This window comes from Barbus barbus (assembly GCF_936440315.1).
Source record: "Barbus barbus genome assembly, chromosome: 14".
Classification (NCBI taxonomy): Eukaryota; Metazoa; Chordata; class Actinopteri; order Cypriniformes; family Cyprinidae; genus Barbus; species Barbus barbus.
This window is the reverse complement of record NC_136742.1, coordinates 15286342-15312652: the sequence shown is the minus strand read 5'-3', so window position 1 is coordinate 15312652 and position 26311 is coordinate 15286342. Positions and strand designations below refer to the sequence as shown.

Genomic DNA, 26311 nt, shown 5'->3' with positions numbered 1-26311 from the left:
GGATCCTCTGGACCGGCTGCAGGAAGAACGGAGAGGGCTAGAGGGGGGCCAAGCCTGCCCCGGGGCTTCACTCACCACATACCGGGTCAGTCATCTGCACAGAGAGCGGCGAATCACCGTGTGCAGGGACACGTAGAGTACTAATTCATAATGAGCCATTATCTCAGTCTGGTATGTCTTAAAGAAAAGCTGAAGGGCAAAAACAGGAGAAGATGGGGTGGCAACGTTGTCTTTGTGGGAGTTTTCCACAACTTTCAGATATCGTATACAAATTAACCCTATATAAAGTCTCACGAGTGGTAATGTCTTAATGTTTTTTTTTTGTTAAACGTTTGTTTATAAGTAAGCTGTAATAAATTATATACAGGGAGCGAGACCGAGAACGATTGAATTTGTTTCTTATGTTAGAGCGCCCCCTTGCATGCTTCAGCACGTACTTTTGATGGACCCCCAATTTTGCAATTTCTCTACGGAATGAACCATTTCCATCACTCGTCACAAAAAAAAAAAAAAATTATTATCTGAAAATCCCAGATATGAATGACATTTTGTTTATATATATTGGCGTAAGATTAGAAATAAAGGCTGAATAAACTGAAAAGTTGAACGTCTTGAAATGACAGGAGAACCACAAATGAAAGTCATCTTAAATGAATATGCATAAAACAAAGTGCACACAGCTACTGCAGCTACAACAACCACAACTGAAAAGCGCAATCAACTAAAAGCTGAACGTGAAGAATGGAGCGTGATGACAAGGTTAATCGAGTAACTGAATGTAATTGTGCATTCCCAATTCTTTGATTTCTTTCCTACCTAAGCCTCTATAAAAACACTTTTAATGGGTCACTTGTCTTCATTGTCCCCACAAAAAGATCCCTTTATTCCAAAAGGGCCCCTCTTGGACTTACAAAAAACATATGGTCCTTTTCTTCCCTGCTCAACCTCTTTTCATGCACCTCCTTCAGAACTGCAGAGCACGGAGAAATCTGACTCCTCTTCGGGGCTGCAGTGTGAAAAGACGGACTCTTATTTTGAAAGGAGTGCCTGGGGCAGAGGGAGAGAGGCGGGGCCGTTTCCTGAGAGTTATTTACTTTGAGCCAGATGATTAGTTCTCTGGGAAGGATGGACTGTAACATTGAATCAATTACAGGTTGCTGTTGCAGAGGCGCATTTGTGTGAGTGGCCGTGGAGCAGGACGGAGGAGCACAGCACAAGGGAGAGGATTACTATTGCTTTACAACTGAGGACCCTTGGGCTGATTAGAGTATTTTACAAGAGCTTTGCCATTCATTTTGGCTGTTCTTTTATCAAAGGGAACAACCAAAAGGGATTAAAAAGGTATTGTATGTTTAAATTAGTTTAATTAGTTTCTTTTGTATTTTCTTCCATGCAAAGTTTCCCTCAGACGCTCAAAAACATTTGAACCTCTGAGCATAATTGCACTTATTCAGGGTTAGACAAATTAAAGATGTTCTTTTATTTCTTTTTCAACAATTGCAGTTTTAATTAATTAGTTTTCTCTATTTCTGAGACGACCAGTAAAAATAAAAAAATATATACAATTTGGCCCTATATCAACTCGCTAAATTGTTTTACTTTTAAATGATACGGGGATTTTAATATTTTTCCATCAACGCTCACGATGGACACGTCAATCATTCGTTTTCATCTCAGAAAAAAAGAAATGGATTTTTTTTTTCAACTTTGATTCTTGACACTGTTGCATCAAGCAGGATTATAGACTTTTTTCCCAAAGGAATCGCATTATCATCAGTGAAGTCAAAGCCTGGTTGTGCTGGATCTCAGTTGGAGCCGCAGGCGCGCAGCTGGGGGTGTCTCAGCCCGTGGAGAGGCGCAGTACTGGCATCTAATGGCAAACACATTTCGGACTAGATTTGGAGACTTATTTACCCATCAAAATTTAAATGGGATGCCCAAAACCATACTGGAATACCATTCGTTGGATTAGTCTGCGGAATGGAGATTTGTTTATTGCGGAGCGATGGAGTCAAACCACGATTGAGGAGTTTAGAAAACTTCTTTGCCGCCTTCTGCGCTGAAGTCCGAGTCGATGATGAATCTGCATGAATGGGGAACTTCTCTCACATCTGGATTAATTTAATGCAATTTAGGTACTGATCAAGGAGACCGTGTTGCTATGCTTTAACGAAAATAAGGCTGAAACTGGATGAAATGAAAGAAAAATATATATTTTTTTCTTTTCTTTTTCTCTGCAGCGACTACAACTGTGCTCAGCAACTTTACCTCGACAGACTATCTTTATTCTTTTATTCCCATGGAAATCGCTTTTATGCGTGAAGTAATTGGGTGTTGGAGGGCACCCCTCGCTCAGCTGTTGCCCGAAAGTGTCAAGCGCAGCGGATCGGTTGTGTTTGGCAGTCAATTGCGCATCTGTGTGTGGGCGCCTGGCGGTGGGGGTGCGTGGAGAAAAGTGCGGGCCGAAATTTGCTCCAGTCACCGCTGGACAGAAGAGCGGTACCAAAAGCGCACCCGTCTGCCATTCCACAATTGATTCTCACGACAATCCAGTGGGTTCCCAAATTGCAGCACAGAAAGGGGTCGACTAATTACAGTCTTGCTCAACACCCCCGGATTCACCAAGGATAATTAGCTTGAGAGGGCTGACATGAGCAAACGGCAGAGCTCCAGTCTTCTCTGGGCTGTAAAAAGAGTTTTTTCCTTCACTTTGAAGTAGACCTGGCAGAACTACTTATCTTACAAAATAACTGGACATGATTTAATCAGTTATTTACCTTGGTTTTATTTCTTTAATTACACACACAAACACACACACACACACACACACACACACACACACACACACACACACACACACATATATATATATATATATACATATATATATATATATATATATACATATATATATATATATATATATATATATATATATATATACACATATATATATATATAATTTTTTTTTTTTTTTGAAGGTGACAAAATTAAATAATTGGTACATTTCTTCAGGATAACTGAGTTTTAACAGAGCTGGCCACTTCAAATTAAGTGACTGTCTGCTGAAGCGCTGATGGAACCCAGGGGTCTAAGGATCAGACAGACAGAGATAAAACGCGCGCGCGGAATGTCTGATTAGAAATTTACCAAAACAAGCGCTTAAACCAGTGATGAGACTTTTGAAATCAAAAGAAACAAAGACAGAATGCAACAAAGTGTGCTGCAGGACTGTAACCTAATTTACGCACTGTAGTCTCAAAGTTCAGAAAACGTTTGAATACCTATTTAAATTCAGCTGACCAAATTTAACTTAACAAATAAATTTATACCGCGAAAAAAGTAGATTTAAAATAAAGAAAACAGTTAATCCCACGCATTGCCCGCACATAGGCCTAGATATATTAAAATTGAGTAGTCAACAGATCTTGCAGTAATCATAACAGGTCTACTGATTTGTGTCCATGTTATTATATCTTATGTTTTACTGTAGCTATACGTATGTTTCAGGATTTAAAAAGTCGCTGCTGTACGCTTGTAGTAAGAAAACACCATGTTTTCTTCATGTGGAACACTGAAAACTCGTATCCGTTGATTGTATTCACTGCGGTCGTCTCTTCGGGAAAATGTAAACTGTGTCTCCACCTGGTGGTCAAACAAAGCCAAAGCGATCCACGGGCTCCGCCGACAGAGTCTGGCGTCAGTATACCGAGTGAACCGCGTCCAGACTCTAAAGACCTTTTATATCTTGGCACTGAACCTTTCCAAAACTTTCTGCTGCCGATTATTCAATGGTCTCCCTATGCTACCTGAGCTATTACTGAACAGTTCATCTTTTATACTGGATTAACCACAAGAGAACAATACAGTACAACTCAGAACTGACACAGAAACGGGCTGTTTACACGTTTGGCTTTTTTTCTTTGTCATTTTCATTTTCTGTCTATTTGTAAAATTGATTTTCATATTTTCTCCCCTTTCAGCTGAGCACGATCTAAATGACCATGGGGTTCCTGGTGGCTCATCTCGTTTTGGGGATTGTTTTACTAGGGGTATTTTCAGGTATGTGGAAATTAAAATCGAGGAAAATGTACATATATATGTGTGTGTGTGTGTGTGTGTGTGTGTTGTTGTTGTTTCTTTTTTGGTTTGAAAAATTTTAGTATTAATTCTTTTTTTATATATATAATTTTTTTTTAAATTTCATGTAAATGTATATCTTCCACTGTAATTTAAAGGTATAAGCTATAATTAATTAAATACATACAATAATTATTTCCTTGCAGATGTTTCAAAACCTTGGCCAGTTATTAATTCAGATCAAAAGGAATTTATTCTCACACCTCATTCTGAGTTCACCATCACTTGCTCTGGAGAGAGGAGAGTAACGTGGGTCGAGCCTTTACCGCCCAACAGTGAAGTGCAGTCCAGATTTAATCACAGTACTTTGGTGATCACTGATGTTGAGGCCTCTAACACAGGATACTACACCTGTTTTTATGAGGATCAACCTGAAAAAGACACTGATATCTACATTTTTGTTCTAGGTACATTATTGTTCAGGACTACTAAATATATATTTAAAATAATGAATATATTTTGCGTTTGTAAAACGGACTCCCATCTGTTGTTCCACAGATCCTGAGGTTCCATTCGTGTCTGAAGCTGCTGTTGAGACAGATGAGATGGGCACAATAATCCCCTGCCGCACTACAAACCCTCATTCTCAAGTGATTCTCAGAAACCTGCAGAGTGGGGATGAAGTTTCTCTGCTTTACGACCACAAAATCGGCTTTTTCGGCTTTTTATCACCAGGTCACTATGTTTGCGAGACGAGCGTGAATGGCAAAGCAGTGCAGAGCATCGTTTATAATGTGAAAAATGACACGGGTAAGTAACGCAACACTAATAATTAAACATTTAGAGGGTTTTTATTAAAATTTCAAACAGTATAACGGATTGTTTTTGATTTTGACAAAGAAAAGTTAAACATTAGGTCATAGCTCTGACAGTACATGAGTACCAAGGGAGATTAGCGAAGAGTGATGACATTTTGAGTTGGGGTGGGCTGCAGGTGTGAGATCAGACACACACTTGCTTCATATTGGATCATCATACTCTGCAAGTTACTCATGAGAAGAACATTTATAGCCTTTTGAAGGCACGGCTTAAACACTAAGCAAGAGAATAAGAGTGATTGGGTGTATCTGCATTGGTTTTGCACTAAGTCTTTGCATCAAGCAACTCGCCCTGATTTCACTCACACAGGTTTTTATTTTAATTAAAAGACTAGTAAGCAAAATGAGTTTAATTGCAGCATCGCTCATGTTTTATGAATTGTTTGTGTTGTATTGAAGATGCCAAAGATGATGCTGATGAAGATAAGAGCTTCAACATAAAGCTGAGTGCCAGTATGGAGGATGTGAAAGAGGGGGATGCTGTCAATCTAACCTGCGAGACGCCTCTTGGGAAGGCTTTCCACCAGCAGTGGCTGCATCCCCAAAAACAGGCAAGACCCTCATCTGTTTTCTGTTTCGCTCTTTCCCTCTCTGTTTTGTACTTAACCTAATATTAACAAAACAGATTTATTTGAACTCCATAACTGAAGGCTTCTGGTGTGATGCAGAGGCATATTCTGGGGCAGTATGCTCTAGTTCTTTATCTGGTTGGTTGGAGGGAAATGCAAAAATGTACAGAAGTTAAGGTAGAAACCTCAACGGAAAGGAGTGAGACTAATTTACTGTGTGCTTTGACCTATGGCCCGAATGTCCTGTGAGTGTTCAAGACAGATGTGTGTTTCTCACCTCTGTGAGCCCTCTGTGGTCTTGTGAATCTACATGTGTTTGGGATTCACAAGACCACAGAGGTCTGTGTGTACTAACATGTTTATTGAAGGGTTTTTCCAAAATAAAAGTTTTAGTTAATATGTTTTGTGTGTTTAAAGATTAATGTAAATTCCAAATCACAAGATATTAGTAAGTCAATTTGTTTGTTTGTTCGTTGGGTAGTTAGTTTTGGTTGATGTAATGGTTGTGTTAGGTAGATAGTTAGTTAGGTAGATAGTTAGCTGACTGTAAGATTGATGAACAATGAGTTTCAAATCAACAGATATTAGTAAGTCAGTTTGTTGGTTATTGGGTAGTGGGTTTAAGTTGATGTAATTTCGGTGTTAGGTAGATAGTTGGCTGATGTAGTTTTTGTATGGTTTATGAACAATGAGTTTCAAATCAAAAGATGTTAGTAAGTTAGTTTTTTTGTTTTGTTTTGTCTTGTTTTTTGTGCCCTTGTAAATATGAATTCCAAATAAGATGCTAGTTAGTTTGTTGGTTGGTTGGTTAGTTAGTTATAGTTAGTTTTAGTTGTCATTTTTGTGTGTATCTGACAATGTGTTTATTTGGTTGTGGAAAAAAACATGCCAGTTAGTTAGTTTTTATGTGTGTTTGGTGGAAAGATGTGCTTATATTTAAGTGAGTCTCATGTAGCTCACCATCCATGTTTGTTTTAAATGAGTCTGTTAGAAGCATTCTTTTTTTTAAATAAGAGTCCTCGGTTTTTGAAAGCAGCGTGTAATTGTGTAGAGACGCTCCAAGATCTTGTCTGGACCGGAGCCGTTCTGGGTTCTGCTGGGGTTGTTTCATGAGTATGGCCCTTTAAAAGACTCGTGTAGAGCTGATTTATCTCCAGCAGGCTGAAATATGGACATAGACAGAGACACTAAAGTACATCTTTGCATAGAAAAGTGGAGTTAATGAAATAGTATTTAAAAAAGACAGAAAAAAAAGAAAATAAATGTTTCTTTTTTTTGTAATTGATCACTGTAATTGATCGCTATAATAATTGATCGCTGTCATGCTGTCATCAGTCCACATGTGTTTCCATAATAAACACAATGTGTGTAATAATGCTCTTTATATTTCTCTCCTCATTATTATACTTTTCAGGCCAGAGATGCTGTTCCAATGAAGTTAACTTTCCCAGACAAGGTTCAGTACATCCTCAACATCCCGAAAGCCTCTGTGGCAGACACTGGACGCTATGAGTGTGCTATTACCAACCAATTCACTGGACAAACCAAGTCTCTCATCCTGGGAATCACAGTCCATGGTGTGCACTTCTCTTTCTCACTTGACTCTACACACCTCTGCTTTCACCATTAAAACCAGTAAACGGAGATGGGCTGAACAGATGTGGAGTAGACAATCAATCAATGTTCTTTCTTTCTTTCTTTCTTTCTTTCTTTCTTTCTTTCTTTCTTTCTTTCTTTCTTTCTTTCTTTCTTTCTTTCTTTCTTTCTTTCTTTCTTTCTTTCTTTCTGTCTTCTGACCTTTAGAGAGCTCTTTTGTGGAAGTAATATCTAATGGCATTGGACCAGTGGAGGTTGTGTCGCTTCTGGAGGAAAAAGAGTTTACTATTTACATTGATGCTGACCCTGAGCCAAAGGTCAGGTGGTTTAAAGATGACCTTCAGCTGGATGACAGCTACATCTCCACCAAGACCACTCATCTGGAAGGCCTAAGGTAGAATTTCACAAATCCGTTCATAAAATAGACATAGAAATTTCATATTTCTATGTCTATTTTATATTAGTGTTTCTGTTAAAAATAGCAATGTTTTTTGATAATATTGTCTATGAAATACAGTGTATCATAATGTACTGACATATTTCTTCAATAAGATATTACAAACATTTTACTTGAAAACCCAAATAAAGTATATTAAATAAATGAATAAGCTGTAAAATTATTTTTAATACTTAACATAAATAGATAAATACTATAAAAAGTATTTTTTTAATAAAAAAAAAATTGCAACAAAATAAATGTTATCACAAAAATATTTTTAATATTTAAAAATGAACATTAGCCTAAATAAATAAATACTGTAAAAATTTATTTAAAAATAGTTATTTAGGTTAATTGTATTTTTTAAATATTAATTCAACTTTCAATATATATATTATGTGGAAATTAACTTAGATTGACCTAGATTCATAAATGCTGAAAAAAATATTATTGTATTGTGGTCATAAAGTACAGCTATCATGAACTAAGTATTATTAGTTCATATGAATTAAACACTGTTAACAATCTAAACCTTATTATAAGTGTCACCAGTTTCATAATACCACTGAAATAATTGTAATGATCATGTCTTTTTCTTACAAAGGTATGAGAATATTCTGGTTCTCCGTCACCCCATAGAGGAGGACAGTGGCGTCTATGAGATTGTTGCATCCACTGGTTCCAGGACTTCAAGATTTTCATTCAAACTTCTAGTTGAAGGTATAATTATATCAAACAGCAAAATGTATGACGTGCCCGCAGTGATTCAGAAACCCAAATCTAAAGCTGCAATGTATATGAGTTTTTATGAGAAATTCAAATACTTGTTAATGTCGTGATCAGCCATGTACCCAGAGCTGCCACAGTCAGTGCTGGCTCCAGTCATGTGGCCCCAGAGGGACAGTATGGAGGTGTCTCTCCACTCCACTTTCCGACTCACATGTCGAGGTCAGGCCGAGCTCTCCTGGTACTGCCCTGTTTATCTCCGCGATCAGTTCGACACTGAAAAAAAAGGACTCTTCATCTCCACTGTAACTGTTGGCAATGCGACGGCCACCCATACAGGAAAATACATCTGCTACTATGACTCCAGCAACAACACTGAGGAGACCTCCATCTATATTTATGTGCCAGGTACTGATTTGTTTTTTACACAAGCCAGATTGATAAAGTAACGTTGCTTAAAAAAATAGTATACTATAAAATTAGAATGAAGTCCTTTGTACATGGCAAACTGATATTGAATTTCTTTCCAAAAACATACGCAGATCCAGAAACACAGTTTGTGCCGTCCATGACCCCTTATGAAAACCATGTGCTGACGAGTCATGAGGAAATGGAGATTCCCTGCCGTGTGACGGACCCCAATGCCAGTGTCTCTCTGATTCACATTGAGACCAATCAGGTTCTGCCCAGTGTCTATGACAGCAAGAGAGGATTCATTGGCCTCTTCGGCGCTGGGACGTATGTCTGCAGGGCCCTCATTAACGGACAGATACATGACAGCATAGAGTACATCGTTCACGGCTGGACAGGTGAGAATGAATTTGATTGTGTGAATGACAGGTGACAATGCAAACATAAATAACCTTAAAACAAGATTTACTTGAGAAGCAAAATTGAATAAAAATAAATACATTTTATTTTTCTATTTTTTAAGCTTAGGGTTGCGACAGAAATATAAACTTTATTCAAGAAATATATTCACTAACTAAAATGATTGAATTATCGTGTTTAACATATAAAAAAAAATATGTATTCATATATATGTTACATATATTTTACTGTAATAAACATGACAAGGCTGATTAAATGTAGTTAACTCACTTGTATATTATCCTTCTACCCTAAGTTTTCAAATTTTTAAGCTTAAAAAAACAACAAAAGCATATATATTTAACAGACTTTTAAATTTACTGTTCCCTCCTGGTGGAATGACCTACCCAACTCAATTCGAGCAGCTGAGTCCTTAGCCATCTTCAAGAAACATCTAAAAACACATCTCTTCCATTTATTTGACCCTCTAACTCTAGCACTCTCTATTCTAATTCTATTTATTCTATTTGTTGACTTGCCCCTCTAACACTTGCACTCTCTATTCATTTTCTAGCTGCTTGTTTTCTTAAAAGAAGGCCTCTAACACTAGCTTTCTCTATTATTTTTCTATTCTATCTACTTGTTTTCGTTTTGATATATATATATATATATATATATATATATATATATATATATATATATATATATATATATATAAACCTTGCTGCGTGTACTGCATTAGGCTAACCAAGACTTGTCATAGAACTTGTAAATAATTGCTCTTTTGTTGGTTTTGATTGCTTTTGTTGTCATCATTTGTAAGTTGCTTTATGACTAAATGACTAAATTTATTTATAATAAAATTTTTACATTTCTCAGTTTAAACATTTGTTATGTTATCTATTTTCTATTGTGAATAAAATATTGGCTCATGGGATTTGAAATTCTTTCATTTTATTCAAATTTATTCAAACGTCCCAACATTTCCTGAATTTGGGTTGTATTTCATATGCCTACTGTAATGTGTGTGATGTGCAGAGGTGTAAAATACTTGAGTAATTTTACTTGATTACTGTACTTAAGTATTATTTTGGGTGATTTTTACTTTATTCAAGAACAATTTAAACTGACTACTTGTACTTTTACTAGATTACATTTCTGAAGAAAAACAGTACTTTTTATCTTATGCGCATTAAATATGGTAAACGGAAGTTCAAAAGTGTGTGCTTGTCGTGAGAACCAATGATCATTGTTTTCACGCATCAAGCACACAGTTCTACTTCAGTTATGATTTTCATCAGGTAAATGTCTGGGTTCAAATGTTCACCATCAAATCTGAGGAAGCATGTTGAGGTAGCAAAGTGGTGTGTCCCCCCCCCCCCCCCCCCCCCCCCCAAAAAAAAGTTTATTCGTTATTCTTTCTATTTTGATAGAGCCTTTATCTGTGTAATATATTGGCTGAATGCACAAGATTGAGTGCAAATAAAATCAGTAATGAAAATTTTAATATAATTAATATTTTTGTGGGAATTATTATTATTTTTATTAAATGTTACAAATCTCCAAAAAAGTGTTCAATGAACATTGTATGTTTACTTAATAGTAATTCATGTTGTGATATTCTTACCAGGTAGTGGATAAGTTGTATTAATAATATGTCATTATGTGACACATTGATTAGGAATTTGGACTATCAATGTATATTTTTGTAATCTTAATAATTACATGATTTTCTCATTAATTCATATAATTAGTCACTAATAATTATGTAGCAATATTTGCTGAGAAAACCCCAAATAAAAATGTCCCAAATAAACAATTAAAAGATTAATTATTCTTTTAGACAGTGACGTAGACAACACACAAAAAAGTGGCATTTCAAAACATTAATGTTGTTTGTTTTAATTCTATGACTCTCCTCATCAGTCCATTCTTCCATTCTGTCTGGAATACGTTTCTAATCTTAATCACATTGTTATTAAAAGTGATAGTTCACCCAAAAATTAAGATTCTCATGTCGTCCCAGATGTTTATGACTTTCTTTCTTCAGATGAACACAAGCAAAGAGTTTTAGTCTGTACAATGCAAGGGGACAGGACCACTTCAGAAACCACACAAAGTGAACACGACGGTCAAGTTTAAAATATTGTTTCATTAACAGGGGTTGTATGAGTTACTGTCATATTCACTTTGTGTAGCTTTTGAAGTGTCATTTTTGGACGTTCCATACTTGTCTTACAAGAAGAGAGATGATTTAGTTTAGATTATTTAGATCTTAGTTTGTGTTCATCTGATAAATAAAGCACAATAAAGCGCTATATAAACGCATCATTCATTCATTCCTATATATATATATATATATATATATATATATATATATATATATACATATGGGATGGCATGAGGGTGGAAAGGATGGAGTTTCCTTTTAATCCCTTTCCCTGCAATTTCTTGTGTGTGTGTTCCGCCGTGCTGCATTTTAATTGTTATTGCTGCACTAGATATATGTGTTACTATTTGAATAATTCCCCTGCCCTGCATTAAACCACCTTAACATGCATTCATTATATTGTCTCGCAGGAGGTTCTGATGTGCAAGTCGAGCTGCGAGCAGAGAAGAAAGCTCTGTTGGTGGGTGATACCATCACTGTTGACTGTGTAGCCAGAAACAGTGAGATACTGGAGGACCACTGGAAATACCCTGGGAAACTGGTGAGACAGAAACAGAATAAAAAGGAACACATTTACATCACATTGCCCAAAAATCAATATTAAACTAATTAAAAATTAACATATTTTAAATATATTTTTATTCTCTCTCTGTCGTTCTCTCTTAGGCGGGTCGAGGAGTAAAGACCGTAAAGGAGAATAAGCGAGATCTTGAGATCCATTATACTCTGACAGTGTCTAATGCCTCACCAAAAGACAGTGGCGTCTACGCTTGCTCCATCACTGATGTTAAGAGCAATGAGAGCCAAACCAAACAGCTCACTATTACAGTCTATGGTACAGTAATCACATACACTCATACAGATACACATGATTTTCAATGCGTATGGCAAATTCACACATGATTACATTCTCACAGTGATTCAGTTGCAGTCCTAATCTGCCCTTTTGGTTTTCGTGTGCAGATCATGAGTTTGTGCACATAAATCCAGTGATTGGTCCAGTGGAGACTACTAGGCTGGACGAGGTGCGAGAGTTCAGGGTGGACATACAGTCTTTCCCCGCACCCAAAATCACATGGTTAAAGGACGGATCGGTCCTGGGAGATATTGCTGCAGAAATCACCACCAACCTCCAAAAAATTGATGAGACCAGGTGACTAAAAAACTCTGCTTTCACATATTCAATATTTAAATATCACATTTTATATTTGTGCTTAAATAGAAAAAAAATTAATCACATTAATATCCCTTTTAAAAGTGCTGCGTTAAAGCTGTTGTTTTGTTTGTTCAGTTACCAGGGTGTGTTGACCCTGATCAGGGCTAAAGCAGAGGACAGTGGGAACTATACCATCAGGGCAGAAACAGGCAGCCAGGCTGCCAGCAACAGTTTCTACCTTCAGGTTAAAGGTGGGACCTTTTCTTTTTTCTGTAGCTACAGGTTGTTTTTGTCACACCTTTGTTTACCTACATTTGCATGTGTTTGCTTTTGCCTCTGCTTCATGTTTGTTTATCTCTGTGCACCTCTATATCTTTCTTAACCACACTTTACATAAATTTGTTTAGGTTTTTCTTGTTGTCAACTGGAGGATCTTTGTCAAGCAATGTGTAGCTACGTGTGCTTACAGTATAAGTGTTGTTTTTCTTATGTACTGTATTTGTCCTAACCAGGAATGTGGAAAATACTGAAAATAATTACACCGAGTTAAAGCGTACAGTTTCAAAATTGTAGTTTTCAGTACTTTATTATGAAAAAAAATTGACTGATCATATCATACCATTTTTTTTTTTGCATGAAACACAATTAAAGGCTCTAAAATAAAGGCTCTAGGACACATAAGATATTAAATTATAACTTAATTTATAATAAATAATAATAATAATAATAAATAATAAATTGGTATGACCAGTGAAAAAGCTTGGTGAGAAAGTAAAATTGTTTCTCTTCTTACAGTTCCCCCTGTGATTGTGGACCTGATGGACATCCACCACGGCTCTGCTGCAGGTCAGGAAGTGGTGTGTACTGCTGGTGGCTCCCCGGCCCCTGACGTGGAATGGTATATCTGCAAAAACATTAAACTGTAAGCTTTTTTCTTTTTTGTTTCATTCTGCTGCCCTACATGTATTGTCTCTACATTTCTGTCTTCCTTTATTCAGTCCTCATTTTTCACCCTTTCCTTCTATAAAAGCAGTCTAAATAGATGACACAGTCTCATCCCTTGAGATTAAAGTCAAGTCACCATACTGACATCATGCTGAGCTCACTTTTCTTTCTTCCACCAGCTGTGCCAACGATTCCTCCCAGTGGATGCCACTTCCGATCAACTCTACGGACATCACAGTGGAACTCCAAATGGATGTTGACAACAACATTGAGAGTCACATCATCTTCCAGCATCTTGAGAGCACAATTGCTGTGCGCTGTCTGGCCAGGAATGACATGGGCGCTGTTTCACGGGAGGTTAAACTCGTGTCAAATGGTAAGAGGCCTGTGTTTGTCACTTTCTATATGTCTTTTTTTATTTTAGTTGATTTTATTGATCAGTCTATTGATTTGAAGTGCTGTGAATCTCTTTTTTGTCACTGTTTTTCATGTTTAGACAAAGTAAACAAAGTTTCAAGCTGATTTGAAACTAATTTGAATCACAGGTGTAGTTTATTTAGGGATGAATTGCTGGCAGTAGATCTGCACTGTGGCTAGGTTTTGTTTGTTGAGATTTCAGTCATTGTAAGAGAGATCTCTGCATTTATGTGTTTGTATGAGATTATCTGTTCATCATGGTTCTTAAATTCAAGCAAACGCTACTTCAGTAATCTTTACATCTGTTAGTCTCATTTTGTAAACTGTGCCTGTCTTGTCAGGCTCCCCACGTCTTTTTCTTGTGATAGATTCCTCAGGTGGACTGTCCATGGTCTTTGGAAACAAATCCATATGTGTTTACACTAGTTTCTGTTGGCAGGGGTTTTGCTTCACTAAGTTATCGTTTAAATAAAATTGCTCACACTGGGGACATTGATTAATACAGCATACAAGAGTGATGCAGTTCAAAATATTTATACTATTATGATGACATTATTAGGTATGTACGTTAAGCTGTAGCTCATTAAGGAAGTTTTGTTTTGGCAGTTGTCAGAGTTTAGTTTTGTATCATATCTTTCCATATCTCCACCCTCCTCTTCCTCATTGTTGCTGCTGCTGGTGTGTTCAGGTCCGCACTCGGAGCTCACTGTGGCTGCTGCTGTTCTGGTGCTGCTGGTCATTGTCATCATCTCACTCATTGTGCTGGTCATTATCTGGAAACAGGTACTCACTCACTCATTCATCCACTCATCCACTCACTCACTCACTCACTCACTCATATACATTGACTTAGTTAATCTCATTCACTCACTTATTTACATTGACTCATTCACACACTCATTTATTTAGCAGTTTACTCATTATCTTGCCCATTTACTCATTTATTCACACTAACTCGTTCACTCAATCACTCACTGGCATTTACTTGTTAGATACAGTTTTCACAGTATTTTTGATCAAATAAATAAAGCATTGATTAAGATTACAAGATTACAAATCTTACCAAACTTTTGCAAAGTGTCAGATTTACTCATTGACTTATTCACCCTTTCACTCAAGTCACTTCATTCACTCATTCATTCACTCACTTATTCACTCAGTTTTGACATTTACTCATTCACTCAACCACTAACTCACTTACTCACCCACTCTCTTAGCTACTCAGTCATTCACTTACTCGCACACATTCACAAATCACCAAATTCACTCTTTCACATTCAGTCTTGTAGTCACTCATACACATTTGAGGCATGAATAGACATGATGCATCAGCACAGACATGTTAGCATCTGTGAGGGCTGAAATGAGACTGTCAATTGAACATCTGTCATATTGCTTGTGTGTGAATGACACCTCTCCCCTCTCAGCCTGAGTGTGGAACAGTCTGACCATCCTCCAGTGTCCAAAAGCTCTGTTACTAACCACATGAGAATCACTCTCTCTTTGTACACCTCTTTACAGAAACCACGTTATGAGATCAGATGGCGTGTGATTGAATCGGTCAGTCCGGACGGTCACGAGTACATCTATGTCGACCCCATGCAGCTTCCGTATGACTCCAGGTGGGAGTTCCCTCGGGATTCACTTGTACTGGGTGAGTCACAGATCCTGTCCTGTGGATTCAGTGTGGTTCAACCATCTTTAAGTGATACTTTATTGTGGTTATGTACTTGATGGGATTGTGGTCATCTTGTTAGCCTGTCCTAATATGGCATCATCCCAGTCTACTGCGCAGATCTTATTTAGGAGCTTTGTGTGGTGACTACAGACTGATTGAGGTTTTTGACTCAAACATGCAAAATTATATTTTACTAACAGGAAACCACTGTGGTAATACTGAAAGTTACAGGAATCGATTTGAGTTCACAATCTTTTTTAGACTAGGTAATATTTCAGTGGCATCCTCTGTCTATGCAAATGAGTTCAAGTTTGGCTCTGTGTGTGTTGCAGGTCGTGTCCTGGGCTCAGGAGCATTTGGGAAAGTGGTGGAAGGCACTGCATATGGACTCAGTCGTTCTCAACCTGTGATGAAAGTGGCAGTGAAAATGCTTAAACGTGAGTTAACTGAAGCATGTATAAAATGCATGGTAGCTGAGGTTCTTTTGATTGTTCAAATGTTTTTCACACTAAGAATATAATGTTTTTTTAAGAACTGTTCACTGAAAGGTTCTTTGAGGAACCCATAATGGTTCTTCTTTGGCATCTATTTAAAAACCCCTTTTGGAAACTTTACTTTTAAAAGTGTATTTAAATGGTTAATATGATTGCTTTCTCAGCGACAGCACGCTCCAGTGAGAAACAGGCTTTGATGTCAGAGCTGAAAATTATGACCCACCTGGGCCCTCACCTAAACATCGTCAACCTTCTGGGAGCATGCACCAAATCAGGTGAACACACAGATAACAAACATAAACACTTGGTCTCTAGGGTGGTGTCTTCTTGGTTCCTGGGTGTTTATAGTGTGGTGTTTTAACAGGCAGAGTTAAGTGCAATGCAGAACTTTAACCTCCTGCTTTTAGACATTTTACAAGTCTCTGATAAGATTAGACCAGTTTTATTAACACTGCTCTCACTCTTTCTCTTGTTGTCCCTCAGGACCAATCTACATTATCACAGAGTATTGTTTCTATGGAGACCTGGTGAATTACCTGCATAAGAACAGAGATGGGTTTCTCAGCCGCCACACAGAAAAGGGCAAAAAAGAGCTAGACATCTTTGGCATCAACCCAGCTGATGAGAGTAGCAGGAGGTCAGCCAACACGCACATTCACACAAAATAATTATAAAAATCAATCATAAAAATGCCATTTTAGGTCAAAACATCATGTTAGGAAATGTTTATCTTGCTCTTTAATCTGATTGAGGATTAATATTGTCAGGATTTCAGTCTAATTGGGTAAGTGAAGTCATTTATGAGAGGAGAGAGACAACAGACAAGTAAACAGGTAGAGAGTGACCACAAAGGTTGCCTTTCCATTAAGGCAGCTATCTTTAAAGACATCCTTTATTTCAATTAATTATAACACTGTTCATATTTTTAGTAGTTACCAAATAACAACACTGGTATAAGAAGGATATATGCAGAGCTGCCTTACAATTTGGCCAAAATGACATACACTATATTGCCAAAAGTATGTAGAAATGTAGAAAAGGCACTTCCAAAACTGTGGCAACAAAGATGGAAACATAATTCATGTATTTATAAATTGTATTTCCATCTCTGTTGCAACAGTTTTGGAAGTGTCTAAAATGACTGTACCCATATGTACAAGTCATTGGTGTTTGGTGTTGAGTTTTTTCCCTCGAGGTCTGCATTTAAAGTCACACCTGAGGTGTTCAGCTGGGATTAGGACTTGTCTTAATGCAGACCAGTCTAGTTCCTCCACACTGACTGAATCAATGATTTCTTTTTGAACCTTGCCTTATACACAGAGGCACTGTCATGTTAGAATAGAAAAGGGTTCTGTCCAAACTGTTACTATGAAATTAGAAGCACAAAATTCCCTAGAATATCATTATATGCTTAAACATTAAGATTTGTACTCATGGACATTACTGAGGTAGTCAAACCTGTTCATTAGAAGGGGCAGTATAGTGTTATCATCAGGAATCATTATAATTAAATTGCTGGCTATAGGTTATAAAATAAAACAAACTTTTGCCACTTTTCAGAGAATACTCAGGTGTTTACAATGTAGTAAGCCACATTAAGATGACTAGTGATCTAATCTCTTTACTTTTACTTACACATCAGATCTTTCTGATGACCTACTCTAAAATGATTTAATGATTCATTAGCATGACTGATAGTACAGATAGTGTGAGTGTTTTCATTTGGCTAGTGACCTTACACAGCATTACTTTCTCCCCTGACTTACTATTTCTTTATTTGTGTGCAGCTACGTCATCCTGTCTTTTGAGGGGAAAGGTGACTATATGGACATGAAGCAGGCAGACACCATGCAGTACGTCCCCATGCTGGAAATGAGTGAAACCTCAAAATACTCCCCCATCCAGAGATCAGACTACGACCATCCTCCCTCTCACAGACAGTTCAATGGTGAGAGAGAACTCTCTTAAATAGATGATTACCCAAAAATGACAATTCAGTCATCATTTACTCATCCTCATGTCATTACAAACCGGCATGACTTTCATTCTTCTGTGGAACATAAAAGCAGATATTTCGAAGAAATGTGCTGGTTGCTCTTTTCCTTCCAGTTACAATGAAGCACTGAAGCTTTCAAGCCTTAAAAATAAATGCAAAAGGACCATAAATGTATAATTAAGACTGGCAATATATGCTATATTGCAAGCCATATGAGGAACAGATTATACAGGATTAGTCCGATCATGTGATTCATTGAAAAGGTCCGACTCTAAAGAATGATTCATTCCCAAATCTTGAACTCTTGTCAAGCAGAGGAAAGAGTATGTCAAGATTTGAAATTCAAAAGCTCTAGTTCATTGTAATTGCACTGAAAAGAGCATGAAAAACTATTTTCTTCTCATGGTTAATGGAAAATGGGTCAAATGGGTTTGGAATGAAATGAAGGTAAGGAAATGATGACAGATGTTTTTATTTTGGGGTGAACTATCCTTAAATCACATCTCCACCTCATTCCTTTTCCTGGTGTCTCATTCTTTATTCTCCTGATGTTTTTCCCTTCGACACTTTATTTTTTTCGGTCTGTCCCTCGCTTGCTGCACATACTCAGGTCAGTTTGGCATGCTGTGGTCTGGTTTGGCTTGGCTGGTGGCTATAGGACACACACACACACACACACACTGATGTTTAGCTAGTGATAGCAGAGGTCCACCCATGTCACTGCAGTCTGTGCACCCTACAGTTACAGTGGGTAATTACAGAGGGTAATTGTAGCACAAACTTCTTAATGCATGCATCTGCCTGCCATTCCTCAGACTTAACACACACACAAGATCATTTTCAGCTTTCAGTGCTAATTCCGAACGTTTTTGTGTGAACAACAGAGAGTGAAGTTGAGAATCTTCTCTCAAATGACACCAATGAAGGCCTGACGACAGTGGACCTCCTCAGTTTCACCTATCAGGTGGCTCGAGGGATGGAGTTCTTGGCCTCTAAGAACGTAAGTTAAATCCTGTTTGTGCAGGAAAACTGCCTCTGTTGGTTTTGTCTATAAACATTTGCACTTTTGATCTCACTTATACATACAGTTCTGCAGTTTAGACATAACATTTAGACATAACATTAAAGTGATTCTGCAAGTCTTTGCGGAGGAGGTGATCTGATGGCAGGTTACTATATTTGAGAAAATGGTTGCCTGTATGCGCTGTGGCTTTTTGGTTAAAATTCATAGGATTGAGGGTTTGCAGAACCTCCTTGGTAAAATAAAGCCTCTCAGGACAGAGACCAAGCATTGGAAATTATGTTATCATTTTATGTTATAGTATAGTAAGTATTAATTAGACTTCTCCTGTTTAAAATTTTGTAACAGGGGGTTTACTAAAGCTCATCTTACAAAAGTGGACTTCCAGAAGAAATTCAAGGGTGGGATTGAGCTGAGGAAAAGGAATAGAGCATGAAATTACATTAAAATCTGTGATTCCCAACCAGTACCACCGCTCCCTATTCGCAGAGTACGCAGTTTGCATAGGGCACCAACTCCTAGGGGGGCACCATCCCAGTTGCTCAAAAAATGAAAAAATAAAAATTGAGGCGCCATTCCCGCGACCGCTCACACCTCATGTTTGCGGCTGAATGCAAATGATCATAATTGATGGACAACTATGTGTTATGTGTGCATTTTTAAATATTTGTGTAGATATTTGGTTTACTAAGCGGTTTAAAAATAAATATTAATGATTATACAAAGTGATATACATGATGTACAGTATAAAGATTTAAAATTAACATTTGTTTTGATTTTGCAATAATAATGGAGTATTTGAGCTTTTTATTGGGGTTAAAAGGTTACATGACGACAAAAAAGGCTTGAAAAGATTGGGTTAGACTACATGGGGAGGAGAGACATAGAAAAGATAAATAAATATGTTTTACTTCAAATAGCCAGAGAAATCTCAAATAAATAATTTTTCTATATTACACAGCCCACTAAACCCGAACAGAATGTCTCTGTAACACATGCACACTCGTTTAGTTCTCTCTGTTTCTTTTTCTCTCTGTTTCTCACAGTGTGTACACAGAGACTTGGCTGCACGTAATGTTCTGCTGTCTCAAGGCAAGATAGTGAAGATCTGTGACTTTGGACTGGCCAGAGACATCATGCATGATAACAACTACGTCTCCAAAGGAAGTGTGAGTGCTTGTCTTAGTCCTAATGTGGTGTTCTTGATTATTCATCTTAGATTATGGATATTTTCAGTGTTTTTAACGTGACCTTCTTTGGAAAGACGAGCTGGAACAATCGTCCTCTAATACTTCTAGGGGGGTTTTCTCTCTCTCTCTCTCTCTCTCTCTCTCTCATACACAGACTTTCCTTCCAGTAAAATGGATGGCCCCTGAGAGTATCTTTGATAACTTGTACACTACAGTCAGTGATGTCTGGTCTTATGGCATCTTGTTATGGGAGATCTTCTCCCTTGGTATGTTTCTTGTCACCATAGATTTGTTTAGAAGTTATTTCCCAACTTTACAACGTTTCCTACACATTTTATTTATTCCATATTTTATTTACCAAAAATACCATATGTTTCTGTAGGAGGGACTCCTTATCCAGGTATGGTTGTGGATTCCAGCTTCTACAACAAGATCAAGAGTGGATACCGAATGGCGAAACCTGAGCACGCTTCCAGTGATGTGTACGTTCCATCTCAAAGTCTGCATGACTGTGTTGCTGTGCTTGGCTTTAATTGGTGCAGATATCTAAACTGTGTGTTGTTGTTGTTGTTGTTTGTCTATATGCAGCTATGAGCTTATGATGAAGTGTTGGAACAGTGAACCAGAAAAGAGACCATCTTTCCACAGCCTGAGTGATACGGTGGCATCTCTGCTGCCCTCAGGATATAAGAGGGTAAGCCTGCAACATGAACACAAGATTTCAAGTTTCTCTGTTCTTTCTTTCTATGTTTATCACTCTCAAATGGTTTCAGTTTTCTTTGAGGTGAAATTATTTTTCTGAAGAATATACAGTATATAAATACAATTATTTACTAAAGCTATTGAAATGTCTCTGTGCTATATAAAAAATGTTTGTGCTATAATTATAGCATAATAAAAGTATTTTTAATGTATTTTTATTTTATATAAAATATTTTTTATAAACAATGATTTTGAAAAAAATATGAAATTGGCAAATGTGCACTACAATATTTACAAAAACTAAGTTTAAAAAATCTGATGTAGTAATTAATTTGTTCCACAAATATCAAATTCATGTATTTTGGCAAAAAGGACCACCACAGGAAGGGGGTATCTGACTGATATATACAAAAAACTGCTATTGCTTTCTGTATGAGATATTTAGGGGTGAATAAACCACCACAATAATTAATAAAATTACAGTCATTTACTTAAACTATTTAAATATTTGTGCTATAATTATAATATAAATAAAAAAATATTTTAATATATTTTCTTATAAAAAAAATAAAATAAAAAAAAAGTTTTGAAACAAACAAAAAAGCAACCTGGCACAAAACTCTGAAGCTATAATCTCCATTATAGTGTGGACAAAAACTAATTTAAAAAAATCTGATGCAGTAAAAAATTTCCTTCAGGATAGACAGAATCTGACAGACTGATATTTAGAAAAAAAAAAGAATGTAGGGACAAATACATCTTAAATAGATCAAACTATACTGAAATTAAATTTACATTTACAATAGTCATTTTCCAAAAAAAAACAAAAAAAAGAAAGAAAATGAAATGAAATGAACAAAATGAAATAAAAGCTTCATATGAAAACATTTTCTAAACTATAATAAAATATCCAGCCATGTCCTATTAAATGATCCAGATAAAAGTATAGTGGAAATGGCTTCCCACTTCCTGTAGCTTAAATGCAGTGTGTCAATCTGGGCTTTGAGGCCTCGGCTACGTGTATGTCACCATTGCCAACACTCCCAGACCGCTAACAGAGATTAGCACAGAAGCGCTCCAGCTGGCTAACGCCCCAGCAAGGCACAACCCCGCAGTGCTAATGACCAGGAGCATACAGTTAGCATCTGCCAGTTAGCCATAATTGGTCTATTAAACAGACACCACACGTGGTACTTCAAAACTCTGCTTCCCAGAGTCACATGGCCCAGGGAATAACTAGCTCCTGTTATAGCACCTTGGGCAGGGATGTGGTGGGAAACGCGGTTCGCAAATGGGCCAGTAAGCCCTCAAGTAACCACAGAACGCTCGCAGAAATGGGGCAGAACTTCGGGTTGAGCAGTGTTTATGGTGGTGTTGAAGTCCTATTTACAACTGCCAGAAATGATTCAATTTCTCCCTCATTTCCTTCAGTACATGTGTTAATTTAAAACAGTGAATTGCAAGCTTAATTTGAGATTAACGTTTCATTTACAGCTACAATCTTTGTCACATAAAGCCTATTTTTGATTTGTATTGCTAGTGCACATGCTATAATACTCAGCTGAACTTTTATATTTTAATTATATAATTTTTTTGTATTAAAATTTAATTGAATGTTATTGAATATTATTTATTTATACCTTTTTATATTGTATTTATATTTCTCTTGGTATGCAGTGCTATGAACGCGTGAATCATGACTTCCTGAAGAGCGATCACCCCGCTGTGACTCGGGTGCAGTGCATTGACAATGATGATGCGTATATGGGTGTCCTCTACAAGAACCAGGGCAAACTGAAGGACCGCGAGAGCGGCTTTGATGAACAGAGACTCAGCTCTGACAGCGGCTACATCATTCCTCTGCCGGACCTTGACCCGCTGTCAAATGAAGACTACAGTAAGAGGAACCGCCACAGGTAGCCAACCAATTACATCACATTCTCACTCTGATGTGTTAGGATGATGATTCAAGAGGATTTTGGACATATACAATATTATTAAAACGTCTGGGGTTAGTAAGTTTTAATTTTTTTAAGAAATTCATATTTTTATTTAGCAAGGATGCATTAAATTTATAACATTCCTCTGATTCATTCCATCCGTCAAAAGTGACAGTAAAGACATTTATAATGTTACAACAATCCAGAAATATATATATATATATATATATATATATATATAGATAGATAGATAGATAGATAGATAGATAGATAGATAGATAGATAGATAGATAGATAGATAGATAGATAGTAATGTGTTTGAAAGTCTCTCAAAAATACAGTAATATTGTGAAATGTTATTACAATTAAAAATAACTGTTTCCTATTTTATATACATTTTATATATTTACCTATTTTATATATATTATTTTAATCTTTTTTTGTATTTGTTTTTTATTTGTATTTTTAACAAGTTAATACTTAAAAGTCATGGTCAGGGAGTGTTTTAACTACTGAATTGTCTTTTTCTCTGTAGCTCTCAGACGTCTGAGGAAAGCGCAATAGAGACCGGCTCTAGCAGCTCCATGACCAAGCGTGAGGGAGAGACCTTGGAGGACATCACCTTGCTGGACGAGATGTGCTTGGACTCAGGAGACCTGGTGGAGGACAGTTTCCTGTGAGCAAAGAAAAGAGAGAGAGAGAGTGAAACATTCCTCTGATTCATTCCAAGTTCACAGATCTCTCTCTGCATCCTTCTGCCATATTTTCCTCACCTCACTTTCTTGGAGCCTTCACAAAAAACAAAAACAAAACTTTGATGCGTGAATGTCATTGACGTTTTTGGATTAGACATCGCCCTCTACAGGTCTGGAGGAATGAGCAGTGCACCACAGGACTCCGTGAGCGCTCTTGATGGGCTTCAGTGAGTGTTTAAGTGACTCTAATGGAGCAAAGACCAATGAGGAGGGAAATTGGAGGACATATGTGTTTTGTATATCATTTCTGTATGTTTGTATTGTGTTTGTTTATGTGTTTGAGTGGATTGTATGAACTTTATTTTGACGGGCATTCCAATCAGCAATATAAGCATGTCATTTATAATCATATCAATGACCTGAGTGGTTTCAACCTGGAAGGTTTTCCATCTGAGCTACAAACAAAACCACTATAGACATTTAAAAACCAGTATAACTGAGTCAACGGGTCTCTGTTTTGGATCAGGCCCGTTTTGTTTCACCTCACTCCCACAATTTTACAGGATCTAGTCTACCAACTAAACACCACATATAGGTTTAATGTAACTGATCATATATTGTCAATATCTCAATAGGTGTGGCAGTTTGAAATTTATTTTTGTACTGGATAGTTTTTGTTTGGATAGTATGGATATATTATTTGTGAATACTGGGTTGGGTAGGGAGAAATTATGTAGTCCAAAATGAAGAAAATGGCAACTGTGTTTTGACCTGTGAGTCGCATGTATTTTTGTGACTTCAATCTTTATAAGATGCTGATATGACTATTTAAAACATCTTTATGTCTGGCCAAAGTTTTTACCGAACTATTATGTCAGTCTGAGGCATTACTGATATTCAAAGCTATGCTTTTGTAAAAGACGATTCAAATGTAATGACTTGTTTCATGAAGTTTCACACTGTCATAGTTTTTAAAGTTTATATGCCAGTCTAGTAATGAGGAAAGACTTTGCGGTTCAGTTAAATTACTTGCTCATGTTTGAAGGTCAGTACCTTTTTCTGTTTCCTCAGATTCTGCTCCAAGTTTTACCTTCCTGTGCATTAGATTTTATATGTGAGCATTAAACCAAATAAGATAATGAAGATAATCATGCCCTGACAGACGTGGTAGTTTGCTGCTTGTGAAGATTATGTGCTCTCCCTAAAGCAAAGCAATTGAAAATCACGGTGTAGATTTACACATAGCCAAATCCTGTAGTCTTGAAGCATCTTAGAGACACGTCATTTAGATTTTTACTTTGATGTTATACATCACTGTTCATTGTAAATGTGTATCATTGTATATCAGGACTTCAGCATATCACTGCCTGCCCCCCCATCTTCTTCACCCTATACTGTGGTCTGTTTCACGGGCATGTTGAGAGGAGATGTATATTAAAACTGTTGCACTTTTAAAACTCTTCTTTTTAAAATATTATTCTAGCATCTTTGTTCTGCTTTGTGTGTGTGTAGATGTTCAAAATTTGTCTGTGTGGAAAAAAAGAAGGTAAATGATTTCTAAAGAGACAGTAGAGTGAATGTTCTTGTGCAGGAAGAGGGGAAACAGAGGAGAGGTATGAAGTATATTCTATGGTACAATATGTGTAATTCTAGGTAGTTATTCCCTTTAACAGATGTTATTCTTTTGCTATAATATGCATTATGACCATGTACATTGAAAAGATTTATATTTCAATAAATGAGATTTAATGAACTCTATAGTTGATTTTTTTTTTTTTGTATTTTTTATTATTATTATTATTATTATTTATTATTATCATTTATTTATATTATCATTATTATTTATTTATTTGTTTATCTTCTTTTTTTTTTTTTCTTCAGGAGTTTACAGTCCATTCCTGACACAGGAATATTTGGTGAATATTCCGTGAATTATATCATATAAACAAAATTCCAATATCTGGAATATTGCTATGGCACAATTAAACCACACCAGCATTTAGACAAGACTTACCTTTTTAAATAATGCCTGTCAGCTAAATATGTTATTTTATACTACAGTATTTATTAAATGTTGTCTTAGTTGATCACAACAACCAACAGGTAGGCAGGTATTTGTGTATAACCTTTTTTTTTTTTTTTTTTTTTGCTGTTCAGTAATTGTGTGTGTGTGTGTGTGTGTTTCATAATTATATTAATTTTTAATTTTTCTTTACAATCATGATAAAAAAAATAATTAAGATTAAAGAAAATTATAAAAAGATATTTAAAACAAATAGAGGTTTAGAAGATTTACTACATAGAAATTGACTGTAAATCCACCCTGAGTAAAAATTGTGACAACTTTTGTGAAAAATATGTTTTGAAAAACATTATGTAAGCGGTGTAAGTCAAATAGTTAAGTTAAAATGTGGTTCTACTAAAGAATGGTGTTGTAGTGAGACCATGTGACCACAAGAACGCGCAATGACATCACCTGTAAAAGTGTGTGAGCGTGAGCGTGTCAGCGCGCACTTTTCTCTGTCCTTTACCTGGTTTGTTTAAATGTTGTTACAGCTGGAATTCTTGGGGCGCCGCCTTGGCCTTACCTTGTGATACCAAAGTTAAACATTGAGTGAGTTTCTGGTTTTACAACAACAGGATATGCAAATGTGTGGATTAGGATAGAGAACGTGAGAGGAGGGTGTATGATAGATGCGATATGGGTAACTGTTATTGTGAAACGGTGTTTATTTAAAAGTTCAGTGGTTTGAAAGTAGTCATCTAGGCCTAGTTCGGGAAAAACCCTTTAAAGGATATCTCTGGAGGG

The 26311-nt window shown here is 36.6% G+C and overlaps 2 protein-coding genes across 2 annotated transcripts in view; both read left to right on the top strand.

The window, feature by feature from the left end:
* The window catches only part of LOC306880185 (creatine kinase B-type-like), a 985569-nt gene that overhangs the window by 71290 nt on the left and 887968 nt on the right, over window positions 1-26311 (top strand). The gene's annotated exons all lie outside the window — the stretch shown is intronic.
* On the top strand, window positions 1119-25261 carry LOC306880699 (platelet-derived growth factor receptor alpha). The gene is made up of 29 exons (XM_079434419.1): window positions 1119-1341; window positions 3984-4062; window positions 4287-4547; window positions 4639-4890; window positions 5358-5509; window positions 6942-7104; window positions 7331-7517; window positions 8167-8282; window positions 8406-8696; window positions 8831-9097; window positions 11679-11809; window positions 11935-12103; window positions 12232-12421; window positions 12560-12675; window positions 13220-13346; window positions 13549-13745; window positions 14475-14569; window positions 15308-15440; window positions 15797-15901; window positions 16123-16233; window positions 16442-16595; window positions 17746-17906; window positions 18839-18954; window positions 20022-20144; window positions 20320-20431; window positions 20548-20647; window positions 20754-20859; window positions 22545-22783; window positions 23343-25261. The coding sequence occupies exons 2-29, from the start codon at window positions 3999-4001 to the stop codon at window positions 23485-23487; spliced, it is 4383 nt and encodes a 1460-aa protein (XP_079290545.1). The 5' UTR covers window positions 1119-1341; window positions 3984-3998; the 3' UTR covers window positions 23488-25261.

Excerpts from the sequence above, each read along its gene's own strand:
- LOC306880699 (XM_079434419.1), top strand. The coding sequence starts at position 3,999 with ATGACCATGGGGTTCCTGGTGGCTCATCTCGTTTTGGGGATTGTTTTA. Across the intron at positions 8,283-8,405 it reads ATTCAAACTTCTAGTTGAAG|CCATGTACCCAGAGCTGCCA; the intron begins GTATAATTATAT and ends TGTCGTGATCAG. Across the intron at positions 13,347-13,548 it reads ATCTGCAAAAACATTAAACT|CTGTGCCAACGATTCCTCCC; the intron begins GTAAGCTTTTTT and ends TTCTTCCACCAG.